The sequence below is a fragment of the Lontra canadensis genome, unplaced genomic scaffold (genome assembly GCF_010015895.1).
Source record: "Lontra canadensis isolate GAN:19392208 unplaced genomic scaffold, GSC_riverotter_1.0 scaffold86, whole genome shotgun sequence".
NCBI lineage: Eukaryota > Metazoa > Chordata > Mammalia > Carnivora > Mustelidae > Lontra > Lontra canadensis.
Window position 1 is genome coordinate 7,306,501 of NW_022631080.1, and position 27,746 is coordinate 7,334,246.

The 27,746-nt window shown below is 45.5% G+C and overlaps 1 protein-coding gene across 4 annotated transcripts in view; it reads right to left on the minus strand.

Annotated features, from left to right (window-relative positions):
- LOC116882621 (sushi repeat-containing protein SRPX) overlaps window positions 1-27,746 on the minus strand; it is a 202,096-nt gene that overhangs the window by 113,134 nt on the left and 61,216 nt on the right. For 2 of the 4 annotated variants that reach the window (XM_032883144.1, XM_032883143.1), the window contains one exon: window positions 19,928-20,009. In XM_032883144.1, coding sequence (XP_032739035.1) covers window positions 19,928-20,009 — 82 coding nt within the window. Of the gene's footprint in view, window positions 1-702; window positions 911-19,927; window positions 20,010-27,746 lie in introns of those variants that run through there. The other 2 variants (XM_032883148.1, XM_032883147.1) reach the window with 1 other exon arrangement.

The window sequence follows — 27,746 nt, forward strand, 5'->3', positions numbered from 1 at the left end:
TTTTGTCAACACCAAGAGGGCCCCGAATAACTACCTGGGGTCCCTTAGATGCTAGAGACCACGCCCCCGAGCAACAAGAAGCCACACCCCCTGCCTCGCCGAGCCGCGGGCGTGTAGTCCTGGTTCCTTGGGGCTAACCGAGCGCCTGCCACAAGTGACCACTCTAAGCTGGCACCTCTCTCCCAGCGGCGCAGACTTTCTCGGAATCCCCAGCAGGGGGGCGTTGGGGGATGCGGGAGAGGCCCCAGCCTGTGCAGTCCCAGGGAGCTGCTCGCCCCCGGCGCTTGCCCTGCAGCCCCCAGGGGTGGCCCGGGCCCTCCAGGGGGAGCGGGTAGGGGCTTCTTCCAGGACAAGCTGCGGGCCCGCCCCCCGGCCCCTGGGCCTCGGCGGTGCGCCGAGGTGTCGGCGGGACACCGTGTCAGGCACAACTCCAGGTGGGGAGAAACTAGCCCGCCGCCAAACTTCCCTTCGTGGTCTCGGGCGCTAACGTGGGTCCGCTCGGGCACCAGGCAGCGCAGACCACAGGGTCCGCGGCTCGCGGCGCCCGGCGTGGGGCCGACAGCCGGCTCTCCCCTCCCGGCGCCCAGACGCGAGCCCGCTACACGCCGTCCCCCAGCTCCCCCCTCCCGGGGGCCGCCAAAGCCAAGTCCCGGGCAGACAAAGGGCGCCCGGCCGGGGACACTGCCCCGCCTCCGGTCCTACCTGGGAAGGCGCGGCTCGGCGGGACCCGCAGCAGCAGCAGCAGCAGCAGGAGGGGCGGCGGCGGCGGCAGCAGCGCGGCCCGGAGTGCGGGGCTCCCCATGGCGCGCACTGCGCTCGCTCGGCTGGGCTCGGCTCCGGCTTGGCTGCGCCGCGCGCCTTCAGGGGGCGGAGGAGACAGACGGGGCCGAGGGGCTGCGCGGCAAGCGGGTGAAGCTTAGCTGGAAAACTCCTCCTCTCGCCGCTACCCCTCCCTCTCGCCCTCCCTCCGGCTCGCCTGGGGCCTGCCCTCCTTCCTCCGCCTCCCCCGGACGCTGCCGCGGTCCGGGGCTCTGACCCAGCCCCTCCTTTGCTCCCAGCGCTTCTTCTGGAAGCGGGGCTGGCCCCCCAGGGCCGGAGAGCGCCAGGAACGTGCCCTAGCACGTCGGATGACCCCAAACACCTTCCTGCTCTCTGATTCCGCGCACCCCGAATACACACACGGGTGTCCAACCTTCTCCCAGATCCCGGACCCCCCACGCTGTCATCTGTGCTGAGAGCCGCGTGAGCCATTCTGGGTGAAGGGACAACCGATCGGGTCCACAATGGCCCCTGCGGCCTGGCTATTAACGGCCACGTTCACCGACCTGACCCTCACGACCACGTCTCAGGTTCGGTACTATTATGCCCATTTTACCCAAGAAGACACCGGTGCTTGGAAACTTGCCCAGTTCACCCTTATGAGCACAGAGGGGATTTGAAGTTAGGTGTGCGGCTCTGAGGACACCAACGTCCATACTACAGTTTTTTTGTTTCTCTCTTGTAAGGGAATGAATCAAGAGCTGGAAGGGAGCCTGCTGAACTGCGGTTTGGAATGGGGTTTGGAATGGGGCTTGAGGTTCTCTTTCCAGGTCGACTGATGGACAGGCACAAGGCACAGAAAATTCCCCATGTCTCACCCCCAGTCTTGGGAATGCAGCTGTTGCAGTTTTCTGCAGCCCAGTTTCACCATTTCCTGGGTTGTTCTCGACCACCTCCAAGGACATCAGGACAAGCCCAAAGCCTCCAACCTGTGGCCCGCCATCAGGATAGGGATTCTAGGCTGCCTGCAGGACGGATCTGGTTTCTTCTTTGAGTTTTTCCCAAATGTTTTTGTTTTGTTTTTGTTGTGTTGTGAACCCACAAGGCAGCACCTGGCTTGTTTCCTGCCCCAAGGGGGTCTTAGCTAAGGCAAATTGCAATCAGGGCCGCTGCATCAGGTTGTGCACTGTGCAAAGGTGCCTGGAGGAAGAGGCATGTCGGAGCGGAAATCCAGCCACCTCTGGGTCAAGGAGCCCTGTGCCTAGGCAAGGGCCACATTGAGGAGGGGCAACTTTCTCCTTGGCCACTAGTCTGATCCACTAGCTAGGCTAAGAGCCCTGGGAACATCCATCCAGAAGGGTTTCAAATTCTTTTATCCCAGTTCTCACAAAAGCCCCTGACTTGAACTTCCATCTTACCCCTCTAGGGCTGGGGGTGGGTGCTTTTCTCCATCTCCAATGAGATTCTCCACAGCTGCTCCCTGCTCAGGGAGCCAACAACCCTTCAGTAACACCCTGGGTCACAAGAAAATGAGGGAGAGCCACCTCACCTGTGGCCTCTGTCAGACCAGACTCACCTGGGCCTCCGAGTGCTTCTCAACCCTGGCCAACCACAAAGGGCCAAGGGGAGGGGTGGGCACTTCATGAAAACATCACATCAGGGCTGGACCCCAGACCAATGAAACTAGAATCTTTAGGGAGGTGGCCTTGAGTTTGGCCAGATGCATATTTTTCTTCCCCCAAGTTCAGTGGGGCAGGTTTTTAAAATGGGCTAAATTCTGGACCAGCATTTCTCAACTTAGGCACCACTGACATTTGGGGCCTGACACCATTTTGCTGGGGAGAGTGGCTGCCTGTGTACCAGATGCCAGGGAAACACTTCCTCTTCCAAGTCATGACAATGAAAACCTGCCAGACGTCACGTGTGCCCCAGGGGAAAGTTTGCCCCCAGGGGAGAATAGCTGTTCCGGGCTCATGAACAGAGGTGAATGTGTACCCCAAATTCCAGGTCCAGGTTAGCCTGCCGGGTGGCCTTCCTTCACCATACCACTTCTGAAGTGAGCTCTCCTCACAGAAACCAGCCTAAGTTCTATTACAGGGCTGAGAAGGAACCCCTGGCTCTCTCCTAGCACCGGAGTCTGGCTGAATTATAGCAAACACCACTCTGTGTTGAAGAGTTTTCCTCTCTGTGTGTATAAGGCTAAGCAAAATGAGCTGTCAGAGAAAAACCAAATACCATATGATTGTACTCACATGTGGAATTTAAAAAACAAAACAAATGAACAACAAAAAAAGAGACAAACCAAAAAACAGACTCTGAACTATAGAGAACAAACAGATGGTCTCCAGAGGGGACGAGGGTGGGGGGATGGGAGAAATTGGTGACCGGGATCCAAGAGCGCGCTTGCCATGATGAGCACTAATGTAGAAAAGTGTTGAATCACTATATCGTACACCTGAAACTAATACAACACTGTATGTTAAGTATACTGAAATTAAAATTAATAAAAGATTATACCAAGTTTTATGGTAAGAAAAATTTTTCTCTTTGCTGCCTTAAAGCAAACTCCAATCAGATTTTATTATTCTTACTATTACTACTATTATTATTTTTTAAGAAGGCTCCACACCCAATGTGGGGCTTGAACCCATGACCCGGAGATCAAGATTTGCACTCTCTACTGACTGAGCCAGGCACCCCAACACCGCTACTATTATTCCAGGTTTCTCTCTCTCTGATAGAAGAGATGGGGGCAGAGGAAGGGAAGGGAAAGAGGTTATCAGTTCCTCCCGCAATATCTTGCTAGACAATAGGACGGTTATGTAGAAGAATAAATCTGTCAAACAACTGAACCCAGAAGATGGGGTACCGAGTCCATGGAAACAGGAAGAGAAGTCGCTCAGGGAGTGCCACAGAGCTCTGATCTCATTCCTGTCCCGCTTGACGTAACAATTGAGGAACTGAAAAAAAAAGACACGGTTGGTGTAAGACACCAAGACAGGCAGGCAAGAAGCAGGTTCCAAACATCTCTATGGGCAGGAATGCTGTATAGACTCTGAACGGCAAAGAAGGATCAGTGCGACATCCTGCATTAGACCTCAAAAACCAAGCACACAGATACAGAGGAGGGGAAAATGGCTTCAAGGGAAAACCCGTGAGAGCACAATCTAGCTGCTTCCAAACCAAGAGAGAAAGATTTCCCGGGCCCCTCGGGGCCATGCTGACAGCACCTGTTCTGTCCACCGAAGCATTCCTGAAGGCTGGGCAAAGTGCCAGACGAGAGGAGAGGAGAACACAGACATCAAAGCCTGGCGGGGGGTGTGGAGGTGTCTTTCCACTCTGTGCCGTGACGAGGAGCTTGGCTTAACCACCACACTCTCCTGAGTCAACACAGGATGACCCACAGTGGAGAAAGAAGAGGATTCCAGAACTCACCCCCACTTTCTGCCTTGCGTTTGTCAGCTGAGACCAGTGAAGGAGAACCTGCCGACCACCTCCCTCCCTACTGAAGGACAGAGATTTCCTGGGGACAGACGTCACTCAAGGCCCTTCCCTGCCTGTGCCCCTGCCATTTCCCCCACACCTCCTTGTCCTCCTAGGCTTTCCAACCAGTTCTTCTCTTCTCTTTCCACCTCTTTTCCGAGTAAAGGGCCCGCAGTTTGAGGGGAAAGCTGGTGGCCCACTGCAACTCAGGAAATGGTCTGACATTTCCCAACGTCGAGGAGCCACTCTGAAGTGAAGCAGCCTGCGTCAATGCTTCGCAGACCATCTGTAGTAAAGGACTATTATGTAAGATGTCCAATCCAAAAACTAAAACAAAAACAAAATAAAACAAAATTTCCAGGGGCGCCTAGATGGCTCAGTTGGTTAAGTGTCTGTCTTTGGCTCAGGTGATGGTCCCAGGGTCCTGGGATCGAGCTCCGCATCGGCCCCCTGCTCAGTGGGGAGCCTGCTTCTCCCTCTCCCTCTGCCCCTCTCCCACAAGCTCTGCGCGCTCTTTCTCTCAAATAAATGGACAACAAATCTTAAAAAAATTTCGAGGGGCGCCTGGGTGGCTCGTGGGTTAAAGCCTCTGCCTTCGGCTCAGGTCATGATCTCAGGGTCATGGGATCGAGCCCGGAATCGGGCTCTCTGCTCAGCGGGGAGCCTGCTTCCCTTCCTCTCTCTCTGCCTGCCTACTTCTCTGCCTACTTGTGATCTCTGTCAAATAAATAAATAAAATCTTTAAAAAAAATTTCGAATCCATCATTGATCAATGCTTTTGTAAAATCACTAAACAGGGCTCACTAGAAAAACAAAATGGAAAAAAAAAAAAAAGCCAGAGAGTAGCACGGCTCCGGGGACCACACTTCGAGTAGCACAGGGACAGTGGATTTAGTTTTCATGCTCCTGTACGAACTACAGACTACAGTAGACACTCCAGGTTTGTGGGAACTCAAGACAAGGACAAGGAGATTTGACCTCAATCTCTTGAAAATCCTGCTAAAGGAATGCCAGAAAGATAAGGCGCGTTGGGCTTTTGCTGACCACTATCTATTAAATATCTGGAGGGGAGAGGGTTAAAGTAAGAATGTTCCAGATCAAGATCAAAAAGCAAAGGCCCGTCCAAGAATAGTATCCGTTTACAATCCCCTGGCTTCAAGAGATTTCTTCTCTTTCTAAGATAAATATTCAGAATGAAACAACACAGGCTCTAGAGTATGAAAAAATGCAGCATAAGGGAAAGGGAATATGTCTGCTCTAAAGATTCAAAGGAAATCATTTCTTTTATAAAAATAATAAGCTACCAAGAAAGGGAAAAGCAACTTTAGAAAATATTTATTTGGCGTATTCAGTAACAGATTCGAGGGAAATGCTTTTAGAAAGTAGAAACAGGAGGTCATACCGCGAATTGAGAAATAAAAGAACGCAGAGATTTACAAAGGTAATTAACGGCTTTCGGGTTCACTTGCCACACGCTAGGAAGTGATCATTCCTGCCCTGAGAACCAGAAAAAGCTGGGCAAGTGGAAAAATCAGTCCCTTTTCTCAGACCCAAGGAAGCACTGGGTTTTCAGGGCAAATCGTCACCCTTTGCTATGCAGAAAGACCGGCACAGCCACACAGTGCTGGCGGAGATGGGCTTACCTGGAGCAGGAGACACTCGGGAGCCATAAATTGGTAGGAACACATAAATGGCAATTTAGAAAAATTGCTGTAAGCTGAGTGCGGCCTGTCAGGAGCGTGAGAAACTCCTGGGGCTGAGGCACAGCACAGACTCCCATGGTGCTGTGGCCTTTACCTCCACGAAGCCTACCAGGTTTTCATGATGAAAATCCAAGAGAGACCCCGCCTGCTCTGGCACGGGGACCAGGAAAGCAATCCTTCTGAAGTAGGCCCAGAGACTTCTCCACACGAATGGGACCCTCCCCAAGGGGAGGGACTTCACCAGAGCCTTATCTCACCTCGGGGAAGGGCATTTCCCTCTCTTGTCTGGGTGATGAATTCCCAGAAAAACCTCATTTGGGGAACTGCTTCCATGGTCTGGAGTTGAGGAGGGGGGCTGCGGCCAGCCACGGCCACTCCAAATCTGGGTCATAGGTGTGGGTACAGGAATCAGATCGGGTCAGGAGTAGAACTTTATCCCCAGCCTCCGTGATTAGAGGGGCAAGCACAAGTCCAGGCAGGCCAACCAGGCTTGTGCAAAAAAATGTACAAACAAAGCCGGATTGAAAGAATCCATCTTTGGTTAGGCACCATATGAACTGGACCTAGGAAATGCTAGCTCTGAGTGGGGCTCGGAAAGCCGAAAGACCCCACTATGCAGGACACCCTGCCACTGGGGCCATAGGCCCCGGGACATATAGCAATACTCAAGGTGGCAGCGGCAGATGAGGAAACATCTTGAAGTCTCTGGCAACCTCCTCTGGGTGAAGCAAAACCTGACCCTTAAAATTCTGTAGTAAGTCTCTACCATCTCTTCGGGATTCCCCCTCCGCTTTCCAGAAACTTTGGCCTGCTACTGGCATTACTGGAGCCTGAAGGCTTGACCACAGGTCACCAAGTTCCCATGGAATCTGAGCTGCCTGTCACGAACGGAGTGTTGTCCAGCTGGCCAAGCCATGAAGTTGGGTGTGCAGAGCAGCACTCCCTCACCAAACAGAAGTGATGTGTCATCAGGCACATAAGATGCATCACGTAGAGGCCCAAAGTTCCATGGCTCCTACTTGCACTACATGACCTTCTCTCTTCGGGTCTCCATCTTGGGCCTGATGGAACATTCCCTAGGACCAGGTGAGTGAGGAAGAAAAGCCTCAGAGACTTGTGCCTCAGTCCCACCTGAGATGGTAGAGCAGCGCGTCACGCACCGCAGCCCTACTCTCTGACAGCTTTGAGGGGCCGCGTGGAGAGGAGACCTAGAAGGCAGGACTTTGACTAGTTTACCTGATTGTGTGGATAGATAGTCACAAGGAATATGGATTTTCCTCCCCTGGCCACAGGTTTCTGCCCAGATCACCAGCCCACAGCCCTACAGAATCCCTTCTGTGCCATCCCGGTATTTTGTAGGTATAGCCTCCCGCCGGGAGACTGCCTTCATGGCAAAGGGAGTGAGGCCATGGCCCCGCGTGCATGGAATTCACTGGTCTTACCATGTCCCCACGAGCCTATAGCAGCTTGCTAGAGGGACAGCACCCTTTCGAAGACACCAGCTAAGTGCACTGCAGGGCTGGCCAAGGTCCTTCTGGATGCTGTACATGCTTCGAGTCGGCCTCCAGTCTACCATGCTGTGACACCCATTACCAATACTCACCATCCGTGAGTCCAGGGGTGAAAACAGGAAGGCCACTACTTCACGCTACCTCTGGTGATCCATTAGCAACATGTTACTTCTCATCCCTGTGATGGTGCGTAGGCTCTGCAGGTCTCAAGGTCTCAGTTTCAGAGAGAGGAACGCTCCCGCCAGGGGGTCCAACAATGACCATGCTGAAGAGGAAGGAGAGGCCAATGCCTGGGCACTCAGGGTGCCTTGTGCCACTGAATGAAGAGCAGAGAAGGGGCCGACTACCTGGCTTGGTGATCGATCCTGACCGCCAGGGAGAAGCCGGGTTGCTACGACCACACAGTGGACATGAGGAGAACATCTAGAAAGCAGGGAATCCTCCAGGTGCCTTGGCTATGCCCGTGTCCTATGATTAAAGCCCACAGAGAACTACAACAACCCAATGCAGGCCGGGCTGCTAGTATCCCAGAGCCTTCTCGAATGAAAGCTTGTGTCACTCCACCCACCAAGCAAAGAGCCACGACCAGCCGCTGAGGTAACTGCTGACAGCAAAAAGAATTCGCAAGGCTAGCAGGTAGGAAGATAGCTGTGAAGGTCAGCGAGGACCCTGTGACCATGGCAGAGACAAGGACCATAAGAGTGATGAATATTTCTCCCTTACTTGAATATTGATGTCTCTACATATGTTAACTGGATATTTTTGTTTTTTCTTTTACATCCCCTTCTCATCTCACGTAAGTTGTATTAGTACTAAACTCTAACTCAGGAGCTCAAGATTTAAGTTATACGGTATGAGTGGAAGAATGTGAACCAGCTTGGAAAAGGATCCACATCACCCAAGGACAAAAATGGAACTCTGCATTCTCTTCCGGGGGAAAAAGTTACCTTTTTTAAAAATTTTTATTTTATTTATTTATTTTTTTAGTTGTATAATTCTACACAGAAGTAGGACTTTGATATGGTCCTTCTGCAGAGATTAAGTTACCTTGAGGAGATGTGTATGGATGCTAAGTTGACTGGGGGTAGATTTTAATGGCTTTGTCATAAGTCAACTTGGCCAGGCTGAGCTACAGTTCCCAGAATTCACTCTCTTGTTTGTTTCCAGTTAGGGTCCGTCACAGGGGACATTCTTGGGGAATCTGGAGGCTGGAAGGGGAGCAGTGGCCATTTCATTGTTCCCACCTTGCCAGTTTGCTGACTTACCTCACTGGCGTGAAGCAGCTGGGCCTGCGAGCGCCCTGCCTTCCCCCCCCATCCTCCCTCAGACCGAGCCGAGTTCTAGGCTTAGCTCTTGACAGAGAGCACCGCTTCTGCTGGATACCCTCATCACCAAGGTCAGAGGCAACAGAAGCTGACATAGGTCATGGCCCTTCCCTATGGGGTTCCAGCTCAAGCTTGTGGGGTCCAGTCTACCTTGGTCTCCCCACTCCACTTCACAGCTTGCTTTCTCTACCGCCTCCTCCGTGAACCTCAAGCTCTAGCATCAGACTCCGAGACAACAGCCATACGGACGCTGCTTAGCAAGTGCCTGCGATTGCGGAAGAGCATTTCCTGTACCCCATCCATACCGGTGGTATGCAACACAGCTCCCCTACTGACTCCGCTTCTCTGCCTGGACTCACCCTGCCACAGGTAAGGAGCCGGTGCAGAGGGAAAATAAGGTGGGTTTTGACCATGCTAAGCCCAGGGGGAAGGACTACGTGGAGACGGCTACTGCTAAGACCACTGGAGATTCAGTAAGAGAGATGAGGAGAGGGGTAGAGATTTGAAATGCTTGCCTGGAGGTGGAAGCTGAAGATACATGCCTCGAGAACACTGGAGAAAGAAAAGGAAAATGAGGATATACAAGCGGAACAGGGGAAAGGGAAGAAAGCCATAGCAGACGTCAGCTCACAGGTCTTGACAGGGGTCATCTGAGTCTCAGAGGGGAAGGTCTTTCTTTTCGCCCTCTCTCTTGCTAGATAGGACCTGTGGAAATATACCCAAAGGAACATGACCCAGGACTAGAGGCTGACAGAAAATGCAAGCAAGTGAGGAAACATCAGTTAGGTCCCGTGGTATCACCTCTTTCTTATATGGCATTGAGCCCCATGACCTCAAAGCCCTCTCCTTGGGTTGGAATGTGGTTTGTGGCATTGCTCTCCTTTGGAGCAGAGAAGCAGGGGGCCAGCACACTTCTGAGGCCGGAAGACTCGCAGGTAGTAATGAGGAAACAATCAATTTCTGTCCCAGAGGCTATGCATCTGAAAAGGAGAGTTATTGTGTTTTGCATAAAGACCATCCTCGAGGACAGGCTGCCAACCATGATGATACCGATTTCCCAAAGAAGACCCCAGTCCTTGGCCCAGTGGGGTCTGTGCAGGATTCTGTAGAAGTAGTTCGGACCCCTTCACCCTTTATTCTCACCAAGATTCTCAGGCTGCCAATCTTGACGGTGGTACAACAGACCCCGTGCAGAAAGCTGTAGCACTCCACTGCTTCCCCACTCTCCTCAATCCCTGCTGATCCTGTTGACGCTGGCACCTCCTGGGGAGTCCGTCTTTTAGAATGCTGATTCATCCAGAAAGCATCTGTGGGAGGTAAGGGCCTTGACACATGTTTCCAGTCAAAGGATGTGTTGGAGGAGAGGGAAAGCTTTCATTTTCTCTCTTATAATCAACCCAAAGGTCAGCATCCCTGCGAGGACATAGACTGGAAAATTAGTCTTCGAGTCTCCAGAAGAGCTGCCAGCCACAAGAAGAGCTGACACACGCCCCTGTCTCTGTGTGGATGGAACTGGCTGCCTTTCCCTGTGCTTGTACCCGTGCCCTTTCTCCTCATTTTCCTCAAGACCTCTCGTGGATCCTGAGGGTTTCTGGCTCGTTGTGAGGTCCTCAGGGAAGCCAGAGCACACGCAGAAACCCTGCTGCTTGGCCAGAGCTCTGAGGGCTCCAGCCAAGTAAGAAAGCAAGCCAAGTTTAGAAACAATGAGTTAATAGTCCTTCCTGGGTTGCATCATACTATTAGTGATAACTAATCAAATGCTTCATTTAGTCAAATCCTGTTGGACTTTTTGTTCTGAGTGCTTTTCAAGGATCAGCCTTCCTCTCACCCTGGTGAATAGCCAAAGAAAAGTTGATGCATGGAAAAGTTACAAGATTTGCTCAAAGGCCCACAAGAGTTGAACACGCCCAAGCTAAAAAGAGATTCTGAACTATCCACATTGGGATTCTACATGAATATTTTTTAGGTGGCTGTTTGCAGCTTTCCCACATTGCTTGGGTCCTTCCCTCTCTTTGCTGGAGTGGGTCCAATTTCTGTTGGTTTGGAACAGATATGATACAGGTGGGAACTTTTCTCACGTGCCTCATGCTCCTTCTCTTTAAAAGGAGAATACATCCGTGATGGGTCCCTTGAGCCTCTGATCTGGTACAAGGAAATTGAATGCTTCACACACCTTATTCTCAAATGCATGCTGTTGCACGATGGTCCTATTATAAATAACATTTTCCTTCAATTCTTTCTCTTTTAAAAAAGTTGTCTATCTCTGCCTCTGTCAACCTGTGCCAATCGGGGTCCCACATTGCTCCTCCAAATTAACTTCTGCTGTCATGACCACCATGTTGTTTGTATCAATAGACCTGTTTTAGTCATCTTCGTACACGTCTCAAAGGCATTCAGCACTAATGACTCCTTTCCCGCCCCAGTAACACTAATACTATTCAGCTTCAAGGACACCACACCATCATACTTCCACCGACTCCGGACGCTCCTTAGCTTCTCGCCACCGGTCAACCTCTGGGCAACCACTGAATGTAATGTTCTATGAGAAACTCTATACTCTTTCCCTAAGGGATCTCATCCACACTTAGAACTTTAATTGACAGCTAAACACCGAGAACTCATAAATCTATACCTTTAGGCTCCTCTATGTCTTCCTGACCCCGCTACATAACTCCTCTTGATTGTTCAAAGACATCTCCAACACTACACGTATTGAACAGAATCGGGACCTCTAACCTGCAAAGCTGCTTGTCTTCCAGTATTTTCTGTCTCTGTGACAGGCACCACTATCCATCCTTGACTCCTTCCTTCCACTCCACCCTACCCATAAGTCCTGTTGATTCCCGCCCCCCCCACCATGGGGCTTGAATCCAGCCACCCTGCTTCATCTTCATGCCATCCACTTGACCTATGCTACATTCCATCACTTCTCAACTGAATTCCCATCAGTGACTTCCTACGAGGTCTCCTGAATCCACTCCTGTCTCTCCTACAACCTCAATATGCTCTCCACTTGCCATAGTCAGAACAAATGGTCAAGCACCAGCTTAAACCCTGTGATGGACCACTGGTCCATATAGATGAACGAGCATTCTACACACAGCATACAAGTCTCTGCTGATCTGGAGTCTGTCTTAACGCTCACCGCCCTTACCGTCACTCTCAGGACTGAAGTCACACTGACCTTTCACAGTCTGTGCTCTGCTCCTTTCTATCTCAGGGCCTTTGCACATACTTTTCCTTCTGCTTGCTTTTCCTACTCCTTATTCTAGGTAACATCTCCTTATTCTCAGGTCATATCTTAAGCAGAACTTCAGGGAAGCTTTCCAAGGCTCCCCAGTGGATCAATGGAAGTCTGCTTGTTTTATGTGCTGTGTTTTTTATCAAGATGGCTGTGATAATACCACCTCCATCCCTCGTGTTCTTCACAATGTGACACTGAACATGCCTCCCACCAAGGAAGCTCTATACGCGCTGTCCTTTGTCAAGGTGGGTCTGTGGCTATGCCAGAAATGACCAAGGCTAGGTCATATGAAGTGATACAGCATTGTCTGTTTTTTCATTTTATTTATTTATTTATTTTTGGAGATACTCATTCTTAGAAGCTGGCAACTGTGCTGTGCAGAAGCCACATGAAGAGTTCATATGCGGGTGTACTCCCCGACAGCTCAGATGAGGCCTCAGCCATCAGCTAGTGCCAACTGCTGGACAGAGGAGTGAGGAAGCCTTCAAAATGACTCTGACCTGTGTTTCACCTGCTCCAGAGGCAAATCCTCCTTGCTCTAAGCCAGTCATGCCAGCCTCCCAGGGACCCATTTAGGGGATGTGTGTGACACAGCAGTACATTAAGTTGGAAAGGGACATCAAAATGATTTACTTCTTCTTATAAATCATGTTCCCCAAGAAGCAGGCCCTGAGATAATAGTGAATGTGCAGGAGGCTCATAAAGGCGTGCACTTAGGGTCCGCACCCGTGAAATGAAAGAGGCAACAAGAGGGGGCAGAGGGACATGTGCATCTGTGATACCATCTCAGCGAAGACCTCAGCCAACACAACAAAGACCTCGAGATGGTCCCATAGAGTTGTTCTGAGTTGGGGTGAGGAGGCTGGGCCTTTAAACACGTGTGACATAGTTATTGGATATTGGCTACTCCCAGGAAGGGAAGATGAACTTGGATAAGGCAGTCAGTTCTCATCTGCAGAGAGCATTTCCGAAAAGGGCTGCCAGCTGCAGGCTCTGCCGGAAACACTCCCAGCAGCTGGGAGAAGTCCTCGGATCCTGAAGAGGGTTACAGGCAGCACATCACAGCATCCACTATATTCCTACAAGAATCATACAGACAAGAGAAGTTCCTCTCTTTCTGCTGGTGGTATGTAGGGATGCGATGCCTGGAATGTCTCAGCCATTTCACGAGAGCCAACATATGGATAAGGGGGAAATGAAGAGAACTGCAAGCAAAACAGAACCAGAGCCCCGATCCGTGGGGCTTGGGACCTACTTGTACTTCTGACCTGCTTGATACAGGTGGTAATAAATGTCCTTATCGTTGGCATCGTTTGAGCTCTAGGGCTTTCTCTTACCTGCATCCCAAGCATCCTAGCCAAGGACAGGTAGCTCAGGCAACAGATGATAAGGCTTGGGAAGCATATAAAGAATGGGGAAGAAGGCATAGGTACAAGAAACATTACAAAGAAAGCATCAGCAAAACCTAAATCCTGGCAGCATATGGGATAGTAGGGTGGCTTCTTTTTTATAGTAGCCACAATCTTGTTTTTGGAATGGCCAAATCAATTGGATGGGACCAATATTCCATCTGTGATAAGTATGTTTTGTGATAGACCAACACCCCTTTCTTTCTAGGAAACTGTATTTCCCTTTTGTCAAAAACCTAGTGGGATGAGAAATCCAAATGGCTCCCTTTCCAGCTATGGACACCCAAGGGGTTTCAGGAGGAAACATCCATCTGACTCTTCCTTATTTCCCCCATGCGGTGTAAGGCAGGCACCATGTCTTGGTCATTTGGACCCCGAATCTAGAACAAGTGACAGAAAAATGACAAAATGGTTGGGGTTTTATTTTTTTAACCCAACAGTAGCGCCTTGACTATTCTCATAGTGTCCATTTCCCTGTGCACCCCATCCCCATCCAAAGCCACCCTCCTTTGGCGTCTTTCCAAATCCTTTTCTTCTTCGTTCCTATAAATATTGTGCACTCCTGAAACCCTACTCATTTCCCACCAATATCCAGTCTCTCTTACACACTAGCGCTCCCAAGCTTTAGCTAGGCACTTGGATTCCCAACTCAGGATGATATTTCCTCCCTTGCCATTTGGTGTGGTCATGAGACTAAGTTTTGGTCCTTAGAGGTAAGTGGAAGTAATGTATGCAACTTCCAACTTGTCTTCCACCAATAAGTTCATATGCTCCCTTAAGCCTTTCCCTTTAATCTTGGCTGGGAGATGAGAAGTAGGCAGCCATCTCCTATGAAGTAAATGGAAGCCCCATACCAAGGACTGTATAGCCATTTTCTTAAGCTTGGATTGCACGTTTCTGAACCGTGATCCAAGAGGGAAATAAACACCTTGAATAAGCTACTGAATAGTTTTCTGTTGCAGCATCTTATGTGCCCTGAGTGATCCAACTTACAGTAAGCTTGTAATTTGTGATCAAACAACCTTCTCTGATATGCCTAGGAAATTAATAATATGTGTTCATAATATGGAAATATTAGTAAGACTCACGCTTTCATGGGGCTTCCCAGCCCACATATTGATGGACATGAAATATTTAAACATTTCTGCAGCCAAGAGACGCTGCTGCAGACACTGGAGTATTTATAGCATAAGACAGGAAGAATCATGGTATTTATGTTTCCATAAGACTAAGGAACCATTTTCATCTTGGATCCAATCTAGAAATTATTTTTCCTGCCAAAGCTGAACTTGGATAAAATTCTCTCTTTCACCGATGTGGAGCAGAAGCCATAGGAAGAGAAAACTTGAGTTTCCACTGAACACAGAATGGAGCCACAGCACAGAGAATGTGATTTTACTTCCAGAGTTGTATGATAAAAGCAATGGGCTTCTTTGCAGAGTGTTGGAGGGGATGGACTGTATCTTGGGACTTTAAGTAAACTTTGGGCAATTACTCAATGTAGACATAATTTTCTGTAAACTTTCTGAAAGTTTATGACACAGACATTTATTGACTACCAAATATCTATGTTCTCCCCTATATTTCCTAGCCTTCTTGCAATTAGGTGGAACCATGGGACTGATTCTGGCTATGAGAAATGTGATCCATCAATCCTAGGCTTTAGCACTTAAGAGCCAACAAGTATAGTTAAAAATCTTCCCACAAAGAAAATTCCAGGCCCAACTGACATTATTGCTAAACTCTAACTAACATTTAAGGAAGAAATAATACCAATTCCCATAAACACAGAGAAAATTGAAGAGGAAAAAATATGCCCCAATTCATTCTATGAGGCCAACACTACTCTGACAGTGAAACCAAAGCTATCACAAAAAAAAAAAAGAAAAAAAAAAAAGAAAGAAAAGAAAAAAGAAAGAAAAAAACTATGGAATAATTTCCCTTATGAATATAGTTGTAAAATTTCTTTAAAATTTAGCAAACTGAACACTGTATAATATAAAAAGTACAATATATCATGACCAAATGGAATTTATCCTAGGAATAGAAATTAGTTTTAACATTCACAATTCAATGACTGTTTTCACCACATTAAGAGACCATAAAAGAAAAACTATATGATAATCTCAACACATGCAGAAAAAGCATTTGACAAAATTCAACATCCATTCCCAGTTTAAAAAAATTCAGCAAACTGAGACTAGAAGGAAACTTCTTCAAACTAATAAAGAGCATTTACAAAGGAACTGTAGCTAATATCATACTTGGTGGTACATGACTGAATGTTTTCCCCCTAAGATCATGGTGTCCACTCTTGCCATTTAACTGAATATTCAATATTGCATTTAAAGAGCTAGCCAGTGCAATCAGGCAAGAAAAGGGAATAAAATATTCAGACCAGGAAGAAAAAAGCAAAATTTTGTACTCAAAGATTAAATGATTATCTACATAGAAAATCAAATGGAATTCATAAAAAGCTATTAGAACTAATAAGTTCTCTGTACTATATACTAGATAAACAATTGAAATTTTAAATACAGTACCATTTGCCATAGCATTAAAAATATGAAAGATTTGGGGATAAGTCTCACAAAAGCTGTGTAAGGTCTAAATACCAAGACAACATAATATTGTTGACAGAGAGAAATTAAAGTTCATGGATCAGAAGCCAAACTGATCTATACATTAAACTCAGTCTAAATCCTAATCTCAGTAGACTTTTAAAATAAAAATTAACAGTCTGATTCTAAAATGAATATGGAAGGCAAAGAACCTAGACAAGCAAAAACAACTTTGAAAAAGAACAAATTTAAAGAACTAACACTCCTTGACTTCAAGATGTTTTAAACATCTACATTAATGAAGATAATGTGGTATTGACACAAAGGTAGACAGACAGATCAATGGAATAGAGAGGAAGTCTAGAAATAGGCCTGCACATATAAGGTCAATTGATTTCTGACAGAGGTGCAAAGGCAATGCAGTGGAGAAAGGATCGTCTTCTTGACAAATGGTGCTGGAACAATGAAACATTCATATGTCAATAAAAAAAGAACTTTAACCCATACCTCATACCAAAGACAAACATTAATTCAAAAAGAATTGTAGTCCTGAATGTAAAACATAAAATTACAAAATATCTAGAAGAAAACAGGGGAAAAATCTTTGTGAGCTTGAGGTGGGCAAACATTTCTTAGATATAACACCAAAAGCACAACTCATAAAAAAAGAAAAATGTTGTTAAATAGAATTTCACCAATATTGAAAGCTTTTGCTCTTTAAAAGACAGCATTAGAAAAATTAAAAGACAAGCCCCAGATGGAGAGAAAACATCACATATTCAACATATAAAAGGAGCTCTCAAAACTCAATATTAAGAAAATAAACAATCCCTCGAATTCATAAAAAAGAGTTCATCAAAGTAGATATATGGTTTCAAATTAAAATGAAAATGAGGGGCGCCTGGGTGGGTCAGATTAAGCATCTGACTTTTGCTTTCAGCTCAGGTTGTGATCTCAGGGTTGTGAAATCAAGCCCTGTGTCAGGCCCCACGCCCAGCACAGAGTCTGCTTGGTATTCTCTCTCTCCCTCTGCCTGTCCCCCCCACCCCCCATCGACTCGAGTACGCTCGCTCACTGTACTCAAATAAATAAATGAAATCTTTAAAAAAATTAAACCAAAATGAAAATACTTTTCAGAATGACTCAAATTTAAAACACTGCCATATATACCAAGTGTTGGCACAGATGTGGAGAGACTGAAACTCTCATTCATTGCCGGTAGAAATGTAACATGTTATCACCACTTTGGAAAAGAGTTTAGCGGTTTCTTAAAAAGTTAACCATACACCTGCCATAAGACCCAGCCATTTCACTCAGAATAATCATGCTGAGTGAATTCAGTTGGACAAAAAAGAGTACACACTGCATTATTCCATTTACACAAATATTAGAAGATGCAAACTAATCTATAGTAACAGAAAACCTATCAGTGATTGACTGGGGGAGTAGATGGGAGTAGGGTGGCAAGGAGAGGTCACAAACGGGCATAAGGAAGCTTTAGGGAAGAATGGGTTCATTACATTGAGTATGGATGTAAATACACGTATACTCACATATGTCAAAACTTGTCACATTGTACATTTTAAATATATGCAGTTTATTTCAATTACACTGCAGTAAAGCAATGTTTTGAAAAGTGCTATGATTAAGGGTGTGGCCCTCAATAAAATCTCTCGCTTATGTAAAATTACTTAGGGAAAAGATCTGATTAAGAGTTTGGCCTTCTCTGTCCTCTAATCCCTTAACATGCAATCAAGAGAAATCTAAAGATGGGGAAGTTAGAAAACAGCAAAAAAATGTGCCAGATCTGTTAATTATGTCTCCAGAAGAACTGTGGGTGTGATTGCAAGACAGAAGTAATTACAATCATATGTTAAGAAATCTAATAAGTTTTTACTAAGTTTACTTTTTAAGTATATAATTCAGTAATGTTTAGTATATTCACAAAGTTGTATAACTATCACAATGATCTAATTCCATAACTTTTTCATCACTCCAAAAAGAAACATCACGCCAATTAGCAGTTACTCCCCACTCTGCCTCCTCCTAGCCCTTAGGAACCATGAATCTGTGATCTTTTGTATCTGACTTCTATCACTTAGCATAATGTTTTAAAGGTTCATCTGCACTGTAGCATGTGAGACCACTTCATTCTTTTTAATAATATCTGATTATATGGATATACCACATTTTATTTTTCTATTTACCTACTGTTAAATCTATTAAGGTTTTTTCAAAGATTTTATTTGTTTATTTGAGAGAAAGGGAGAGTGGGGGGGAGGGGCAGAGGTAGAGAGAGAGAGAGAGAGAGAGAGAGAGACTCTCAAGCAGACTCCCCACTGAGCATGGAGCCCGACACGGGGCTTGATCTCACGACTCTGAAATCATGATCTGAGCCAAAACTAAGAGTCGGAGGCTCAACCGACTGAGCCACCCAGAAGCAACAAGTCAATTCAGTTTGTGAGAGTCTTATTCTGCTCAGGAAGCCACAAGCCTGGGCAATACCAAACAAAACAAGCCTTTGAGTAGTTAAGACTTAAAACCAATCTTCTAATTTTAATTTTAATCCGTGATCTTCTAAGGGCAACTGAGAGAGCTATACAGACTTAAAGAGGGCATATATATATATATCTTAAAGATACGGCAAGGAAAAACCTCCAAAGAGCAGGTCCAGGGACCATAAAGAACAGTGGACAGTGGCATTACCGCAAGAGAGAAAACCAGGGCCTGATCCAGAATGTTCTTCGCTCTCAGCATAGGGCCTCCAATCATCTGCAAAGCAGAGTTTTTAAATTGCCACATTTCAGCGACTTCTGTGTGTCTCCCTTTTGCCCCTTTCCAAATAGGAGTGTTGATTTTTGCCATTACACATTAGGTGTATGTTGGAAGGTAAGCTGGATAATTTGTCGTTTTTGTTAGTCTTTCAGACCAAGTAGAACCAGGGCTGGTCCAGACGTAGATACCATGCGTCACCCAGAGATGCAGGACTATGAGCCAGATTCGTTGATTAGATGGGACTTCAGTGGCTCCCTGGGAGAATGATGGAATATGTTCTGTGTGTGGGAATGTTTTAGATCAGGTTTCGTAGGAGTCTAAGATTCTTGTTCAAGTGATTTGTTGGGGGTATATTCTTAGGATAAAGGATTTTAGGGAAAGAAGATAGAGCATGGGGAAATCCAAGGAAATGAGTAGTGTTAGGTATAGAATCGATTCGGTCCAATACTAGGGGATACTTCTGGAGCACTACAATTAGTCCCACACTAAGGCAAGAGAGATGGCCTTCGGAACCCTTTGTCATTCAATCATTGGCTGAGGTCCACTCCCCAGAGATAGAGGTATCACCTTCTCTCTGAAGAGGCTTGCTTTTGGCCAAGGGCAACTTTCTAGAAGACGGAGAAGCTGTGAGCCATTGGCCAACACCTTCAGCAGCTGGGGATGTGTGCATCTGCCTAAAGGAAGAGATCAGGGTGGGGTACCATTAGGGTCCACTGCAGGCAAGAGGAAAGCATCCGGGTATTTGATAAAGGGAAGTGTGAGCTGTGGGTGATTACACAGGGCAGAGCCACCCCAATCACCCACCTTGCTGACTCACCTTGGACTTACAATCTGAGCTCCAAATAATCCTTTGTTATGTTAAGCCGCTGGTTCTGTTAGTTGGTTATCACAGTAGAAATGAGTTTGTCCATTAGAGTTCAATTGGGAAAGCAGAACCACCCTATGTGATACAGAATTAGGAATTTACCACAAGGACGAGACCTTAGACAATGTGGGAGCTGGCGAGGTGCTGCATGGGAAGCTGTTGTCTCTGCACACGGTGATGAGCCTGAGGTCACTACGGGTATTAGGGCTAGAAGAAAGAGACACTGAACTTGAAGTGGAAGAGACCGAGGACAAACTGGAAGCCACAGAACAAAGTAGAAAGCATCTCTTACCATTTTCAGTTTTGACGATGTGGGTAACCTGTAGAAGCCAGCATCTTTTCTCATGGAGCTGCATGTGGCCCAGAACTTGAAGCTGAAGGAGAGCAGGCAGGAGCTGAAGAGTCTGCAGGCCCGGGATCTCCTGTCCCAAGCCACCCTAACAGTGGCAATGCACGCGCTCCCAGTGTTGCCCAGCGCCTTACACTGACCTTCAGGGAATAATGACCATTGCTTCGTCTTTACCTTCTCAAATCTGTTGTGGTCCATCAGAAACCAAAACTACATCAGGGACAAAATTCTGGAAAACACAGTTCCAGTTTAGCTAAGCCAACACATGTGGCCTCACTTAATACAGACAATGGAGGTGGCAATGTGACACCCAGAAGGGGACTTGTCACCAGAACTTGACTAACAATGTAACAACAGAACAACATAAACCAAAATGGGCCCAAAACAAAGACCATTTTCTTAGTCACACCTGGCAAAGGATCTTCATCAATTCTTCAGAGAGAAAATAATAAAAATTACTGTAGGAAATGAAAGGCAGTGCATTATTCTACACAATCCACAGTGGTTAAAAGCACAAGTTTTGTAAAGTCAGGAACCCATTTACAAGTTATATGTTCTTATGTTAATTATCTTCTCTGTGACTCATGGGTACATCTGAAAATGGGGAAAATAAAACGTTTTTTTATGGGCTTGTTGGTAAGATTAAATGAGTTAAATAAAGAGAAAGCACTTAGAACAGTGTGTGGTGTGTAGGTGCTTTTCAAATATTAATGTTATAATTATTGTATAACATCATGCTTTGCCTTTACACTAAAATTTATACATTTATGATTCTTAGTAAATTTCCAGGTTGTCCTCATGGAGTTCTGGGTGAAATGTTTCTTCCACGGGTTATATATTTCTGCCTGATAGTTGTAGGCAAGAGTCTGGTGTCCAGAATGGGGAAAACCAAGTGTGGGTCTCTCTTGCTGAACGCTTCCCATTCAAGAAAGTTTCTGATACAATATATGCCTCCTTGACATGAGTTATTCTCATTTCTCTATATTTTTATGTCTCATCAACACAGGCCTTCAGGCCTAGAAAAATGACCCATTCACCTTCTATGAATAATCAAAGAGAAAGCAAAAACCTGTCCACTTCTTAGGAAACTCTTCTAAGTCCGTGCTGTGTGTTCAATGAAGATTTCTCTGGTAAATAAAGATATTCAAGAAAATTGCAACTGTGGTTTATCAGAGTCAGTTCTAGATCTGGGATGATTTCTAGATCATCACTAGAATGTGTGTGTGTGTGTGTGTGTGTGTGTTTGTGTGTAAGAGAGGCTGTTACCAAATCTGAGTTTGTATTTAGTAGATTTTCATAGCCAATTTGGTTGATTGTATTTTGTTAAAATGCTATTTTAAAACACTGGGTACATTCTTGGGGGTAAGCCCGGGAGCCATGATCATGCAAGACTACACTGGTTAAGGAAGTTTATAACAGAACCATCTCCCCTTTTTTAAATGAGATATGGCTGAGCCCTTCCAATTGCTATTATTCAAAACAAAAAATAAGTCTTCAATGACATGTAGAAAAATGACGAAGTTGTATCCCATGGAGTCTCATGTCTGAGTTCTTTCCAGGGTCTCTAGAGTAGTGAGTTGACTCTTGTATGACAAATGTTGGTCATGGAGGATTCTATCGCATGGTTCACAAAACGGGTTCAATCTGCCCTCTTGTCTCTCTCTTGTGGGAGCCATAAGGAAAAATGTTACCCCAAGATCCTCTCTCTTTCTGGTCATGCTGTTCAACTTCAACTAGATCAACGTAGATCTTTTAAACTGAAAGATCATTGTGGCAGGCTTCTGTTTAATAACAGAAGCCTGGGTACAGAATAAAGGACTATGCTTTATGCTCTCTTTTGTTGTGATCAAGTTTTAACCAACAGGATTTGGTGGAAGTGGTGTATGCGACTTTGGGGAAATGTCTTTAAAGGAGCTTACTCAGTTTTGGGGGAGAGCCTTTTTGCTTTCCTTCCATTCGCTTTCCTAGACTGCATGCATAATGGCTGGAGTGTCGGCAGCTACCCTGCAACATGGGATGACCTTAAGGACAGAAGCCACATGGTGAGAATGGCTGAGCACAAGAGATGGTCCTAGATCCCTGAGGACTTTGTGGAGTTGTCACACAAATAGTAGTCTGACCATCTGTGAGCTTGTTTTATGCGAGAGAACAAACCATTGTGTTTTTAGCCAACGTATTCAGGTTTCTACTTCTAGCAGTTAAATTCAGTTCTTGAATACAATTAGGAAATCTTAGAAGGCTGTTGGGAATATGCCCCCTTTTTACCTCTTGGCTCAGGCTTTCGCCCGGATGTTCCCTGTGGATCCTCCCTTGGGTCCTAATCTAGCTTTCCCACAACAGACTGGTGAAAACTGACTAAATTCAAATGCTCCCCCATATGATTGCCTCATCCCTTCCCACAGGAAGACTTTTCCTTCTGGGTTCCTTCAGGCATTGAGCAATATCTTTGATTTAAGCCAGTAGACCTGGACAGAGATGAGTTGCTGGTTCCAGAGCAGTCCCGGTTTCATGAATGAGGATGATTCCAGATCATCCAACTCAAGTTTGGATGCCTCATCAGTGAAAACTGGAAAGCTGATCCATTTAACTATGCCACCAACTGTGTCCATTTAGGTCCTCTGAAAAGCAGATGCCAGTATGGAATTAAATGTGCAAGAGATTTACTAGGGGTAACACCTGTGAAGAATAAAGGGTAAAGGATGAAAACCCACAGATTTGCCAGTAATAAGTGACAGACTTGGTTTATGGGGGTGGGGGGGTAAATCCCAGCTTTGGTAGCCCAAGGCTGAGGTTCTGCTTTGAAGTGAATGTTGATTTATAGCCAGGTATGTAATGGAGCGACCCTGGAAATCAGAGAAACACAGAAATTCTGAGATAAGTTCTCCATACCTCCTCAGTGGATGGCCAAATAAAAACACTGGGGAGGCCCAGAAGATCCTGGAGAAAAGTGAAAGCCCAGGGAAACATGAGAACTGGCTGCGTATTCCTTAACCACGCACAGTTCATCCAGCAGAGGGTGGAAGCATTGTGGGCTCAGTTGTTAGAACACAATGGCAGACAAATTACTTGGCCAACTGCCAAGCTATTCAGACCCAGAGTGTACCTTTAGAAAGTGGGGCTAAAGTATAAACATAAGACCTAAACATCTGAAGAGATGTCACCAGCTGCATACTGGGAGTTAGGGGGGGGATGATGTGGGTTGGGGGTGGGTTAAAACAGATTCTACAGCTTAAATTCAGACAAGTTACTAAACACCAGACAAAGCAACCAGAGAAACTCTCAGAAAAATAAAACAAGTCAGAGTTATTATAACATATTATATAAAATATTGTCTAAAATGTCTACTTTTAAACCAAAATTTACCAGGCATACAAAGAAACTGGAAAGTGTAACTTAAACTCAGGAAAAGAGTAGCCAGTTAGAAACTGTGAGGGGACACAGATGTTGGATTTACCAGAGAATGTCTTTGAAGGGGGTATTATAAATTTGTTCAAGAAGTGACAGAAACTCTATTTGATAAATTAAAAGAAAATATGCTAATAAAGAGTTAACAAATAGGGAGTCTCAATAGAGGAAAAAATGATAAAAAAGAACCAAATGAAAATTCTAGAGTTGAAAAGCACAAGAACTGAAATGAAAAATATAATAAAGCCATTTCAAATATTGGTTTGGTCAATTTCTTTGAGCTCTATTTTTTTTTTTTGGCAGCTGTAGGGGATAAATTTTTAGCCTTCCTATTGAAATATGGAGTATTTCTAAAAGCAGAGAACATTGTTTTCAAATGTTGTTATATTTCACTGTTTTTTTTTCCTAAAAATTTCTGAGGTGGTAAATAACTAATTATAGAAATAGAAACACAATTTTCTTATATGGTCAATTAACCTGTGACAAAGGAGGCAAGAATATACAATAGGGAAAAGACAGTCTCTTCAATAAATGGTGTGAGAAACTGGGCAGCTACATGGAAAAGTATGAAACTGGACCATTTTCTAACACCATAAACAAAAATAAACTCAAAATGGATTAAAGACCTAAATGTGAAACCTAAAACCATAAAAATCCTAGACAAGAGCACAAGCAGTAATTTCTGTGGCATTGGTTGTAGCAATGTTTTTCTAGATATGTCTCCTAAGGCAAGGGAGACGAAAGCAAAAATAAACTATGGGGACCACATCAAAATAAAACATTTTTACACAGTCAAGGAAATCATCAATAAAATGAAAAGTTGACCTACTGAATGGGAGAAGATATTTGCAAATGATACAGCTGCTAAGGGGTTGATATCCAAAATATATAAAGAACTCCTACAACTCAACACCAAAAAAACAAAAACAAAAACAAATAATCTAAGTTAAAAATGGGCAGAGGACCTGAATAGACATTTCTCCAAAGAAGACATCCAGATGGCCAACAGACATGAGAAGACACTCAACATTACTCATCACCAGGGAAATACAAATCAAAACCACAATGAGATAGCTCCTCACACTTGTCAGAATGGCTAAAATTAATGATGCAAGAGACAACACATGTTGGCCAAGATGCACAGAAAGGGGAACCCTCTTCCACTGCTGGTAGGAATGCAAACTGGTGCAGCCTCTCTGGAAACAGTATGGAAGTTCCTCAAGAAATTAGCAGTAGAAGTATCATATGACCGAATCATTCCACTGCTTGGTGTTTACCCACAGAAAACAAAAACAGTAATTTGAAAAGACACATCCACCCCTATGTTTATAGCAGCATTATTTACAATAGCCAAGCCATGGAAGCAACCCAAGTATCTACCGATAGACAAATAGATAATGAAATGCGGCATGTACGCACAATGGAATATTACTCAGCCATAGAAAGAACGAGAGTGTGCCATTTGCAACAACATGGATGGACCTATTGCACATTATGCTAAGTGGAATAACTCAGGTAGAGAAAGACAAGTACTGTATCATTTCATTCATAGGTGGAATCTAAACAAAACAAAACAAATGAATAAATGAACAAAAAGCAGAATCAGAGCTATAAATACAGAGAGCCAACGGACGGTTGCTAGAGGGGAGGGGGCCAGGGGACGCACAAAACGGGTGCAGGGGAGTGGGAGATACAGGTTTCCCATTGTGAAATGAGTAAGTCACAACAATAAAAGACACGGTATCGGGAATATAGCCAATGATATGGTAATAGCACTGTATGGTGACAGATGTCACCTGTGGTGAGCATAGCATAGGGTATAGAGAACTCGGATCTGTATGTTGTACACCCAAAACTAATGTAACACTGTATGTCAACTATACTGAAATTAAAAAAAAAGAATGGTCAGGACCTGCCAACTTCCCTAACGTTTGCCCCTGTTTCCAACTCAGGGCTCACTAGAGAAAGGCAAATTCGCTCTTCAGTATAACCACTAGGATGTCCCTCTTTCTTGTTAGCCTGTCCCCAGCTTCCCCAGGCCAGTGACTTCTCTAACTGGAGCATACCTGAAGCCTTCCATTTGTTTCCACCACAAAGCTTTCCCACTGCTTACCTACCTGTGAGTGTCTGCCAAACGCAAGTGACAGTGGCTGACCCTCTTGCTACAGCGGGCTGCGAATAGTTTCTCTTTGTTCAGAAATAAACACAAGCCATTTTCCAACGCCACTGAGCCTCGCACAAACAAAAGGACATTCCCTGCAGGAGATCGTGATAGGTCAGATTTTTACCCTAAGATTTAGAGGGTTTGGCACACTCTGTGGTCATCAGTGAAGTCATTTATATTGTTTCAAGAAACTTGGACATGGCAGGTAGTTGCTTAAAGGAAAGTGATGCTCAAATAGTTCAAGCTCAAATTCAAACATAACATGTTTCTCTGTGTTATTTGGGTTTCATTTCTCTTTCAAGCTTCGCCATTTCAATCCCTTCAAGGCATCTTTTTAATGTCTCCCGCGGTTTATGAAATGTCGCATTTCCTTCAGCCCCCCAATTTTCTCTTTCACGAGGATTGACACCAACCCTGAGACAAGTGCTCTGCTGGGCTCCCTATGAGAGTGTAAGAGGGACAGCCTGGGGAATTGGAGGGAACAAGGGACACAGGCGCTTGCAAACCACACAGCCACTGCCTAGTGGACATCAATTTTGTCCGTCTGCGCATGTATCTTCTTATTCCTTTTCCTTCACCCATACGCTGAGCCCGAGGTCTTACATCTCAATCCCCAACGAAAGCAAAGTTTGCTGGTTTTTTAAATGTGAAATCCTACCCCTACGAAGTCATAACCCTACAATGCTGTTCTGACACTGACCTCACGCTGAAGCCCGGGCCAGGGCCTCTTGGAGGACTCGCTCTCCTGACTCCTGAAAACACTTACGTGGAAGGACTGGTCGCAGGAGATGATTTTAAGAGAGAGGAAAAGCACTGTCCAGTTATGTCACTCCATTCAGCTTTTCAGGAAGGAGGTAGCATAGAATCCTTTGCAAGTCATCACGTCCTGGAAACAAAATTTGCTTTCAAATCAATACAAAGGCTGTCTGCTCCGTGTGTGTGTAAGAGGTGCCCATTATTCCTTTTGCTTGATATGTAGGCTCTTCTCAGAAAAGAGGGGATACATTCCTCTCTCAGGAGATCACAGACAATCTCTATTCTTCCATTTCCTCCCCTTTCCACATCTTCACACACATACAAATGTCGCAGGCATCACTGTCACACAAGCCAAAGAATCATTTCTCTAGTGGCGAAGTGGAGAGGGAGGGAGATATGGGACATCCCGTGTGTGATTTCTTCTTGGAGCCCTTCTGGAATGCCATCACACGGACCCCACCCAATTTATCACTTGTGTGAAGACAGACGGTACACGTTAGAGTTATGGATAATACTTTCACATACTGTCATAAGAAATGTGTAGAGAATGGGATCTTCCAAGTGCACGTGGTAGGGAGGGAAGAAAACAGAATAGAACAGAGATGACCAAACCTGCAGGACAAGTCATTCCCTGGAGTACACGGGAAACAATCATGGGTGATGTCAGCAGGCCTTTGCGATCAAGAGCAAGAATGGGGTGGGAGGCCTCTGAAGCCTGGAAGGTTTCCAAAAAGTTACTTCTCGATAGGACACCTAGACTCTGAGTGTTACAGCAAGACCAGCTCCTGGGTTCTTGAAGGTCACATGCAAAAGACTTACTGGGAGTGAGAAGGAAAAGAAAAAGGTCCGAGAGTCGTGCCAAGATGTGTCATTGCTGCTGAAGCTAGCATGTACTTACATTGGCAAAGGGGAATTTGGGACTCAGTTCAATTCCTTCATGTGTTTTCTAGTCTTTTTCGGAACACACACTTAACGCTTTAGAAACTTGACTGTTTTACGCTGATTGGAGGGTCTTGACATGAGTTTTAAACTATGGAAAGTATAAAATTATCCATCGTCCTTCACTCAGATCATTGCAAAGGCACGTGCACATGCTCTCCGTTGGCCTGTAGAGGAAGTACATTCAACTGTGGCAGTTTCTTTGTGTTCCTGGGATCACAATTAGCCTCCATTTTCAATTTCCCTTGAAGGTGGAGCCATACCCTTGAATGCCAATGGAATGTAGGCAGAGGGGAGATGTACAGCTTCCAGGCTTGGAGGAGACTAAGGCATAAAGGTCAGACCAAAGCCACCAAATGATAAGAGCCAAGGTCCCTGAATTACTGGGTGAAGCAAGGCCATCTGCTCACCCTTGTATTACCACTGGTGTATTTTGACACGACCAAGATATAGACACTTACTTCATGAAATGGTTCAGACTTAGGGAGTGTTTGTTAA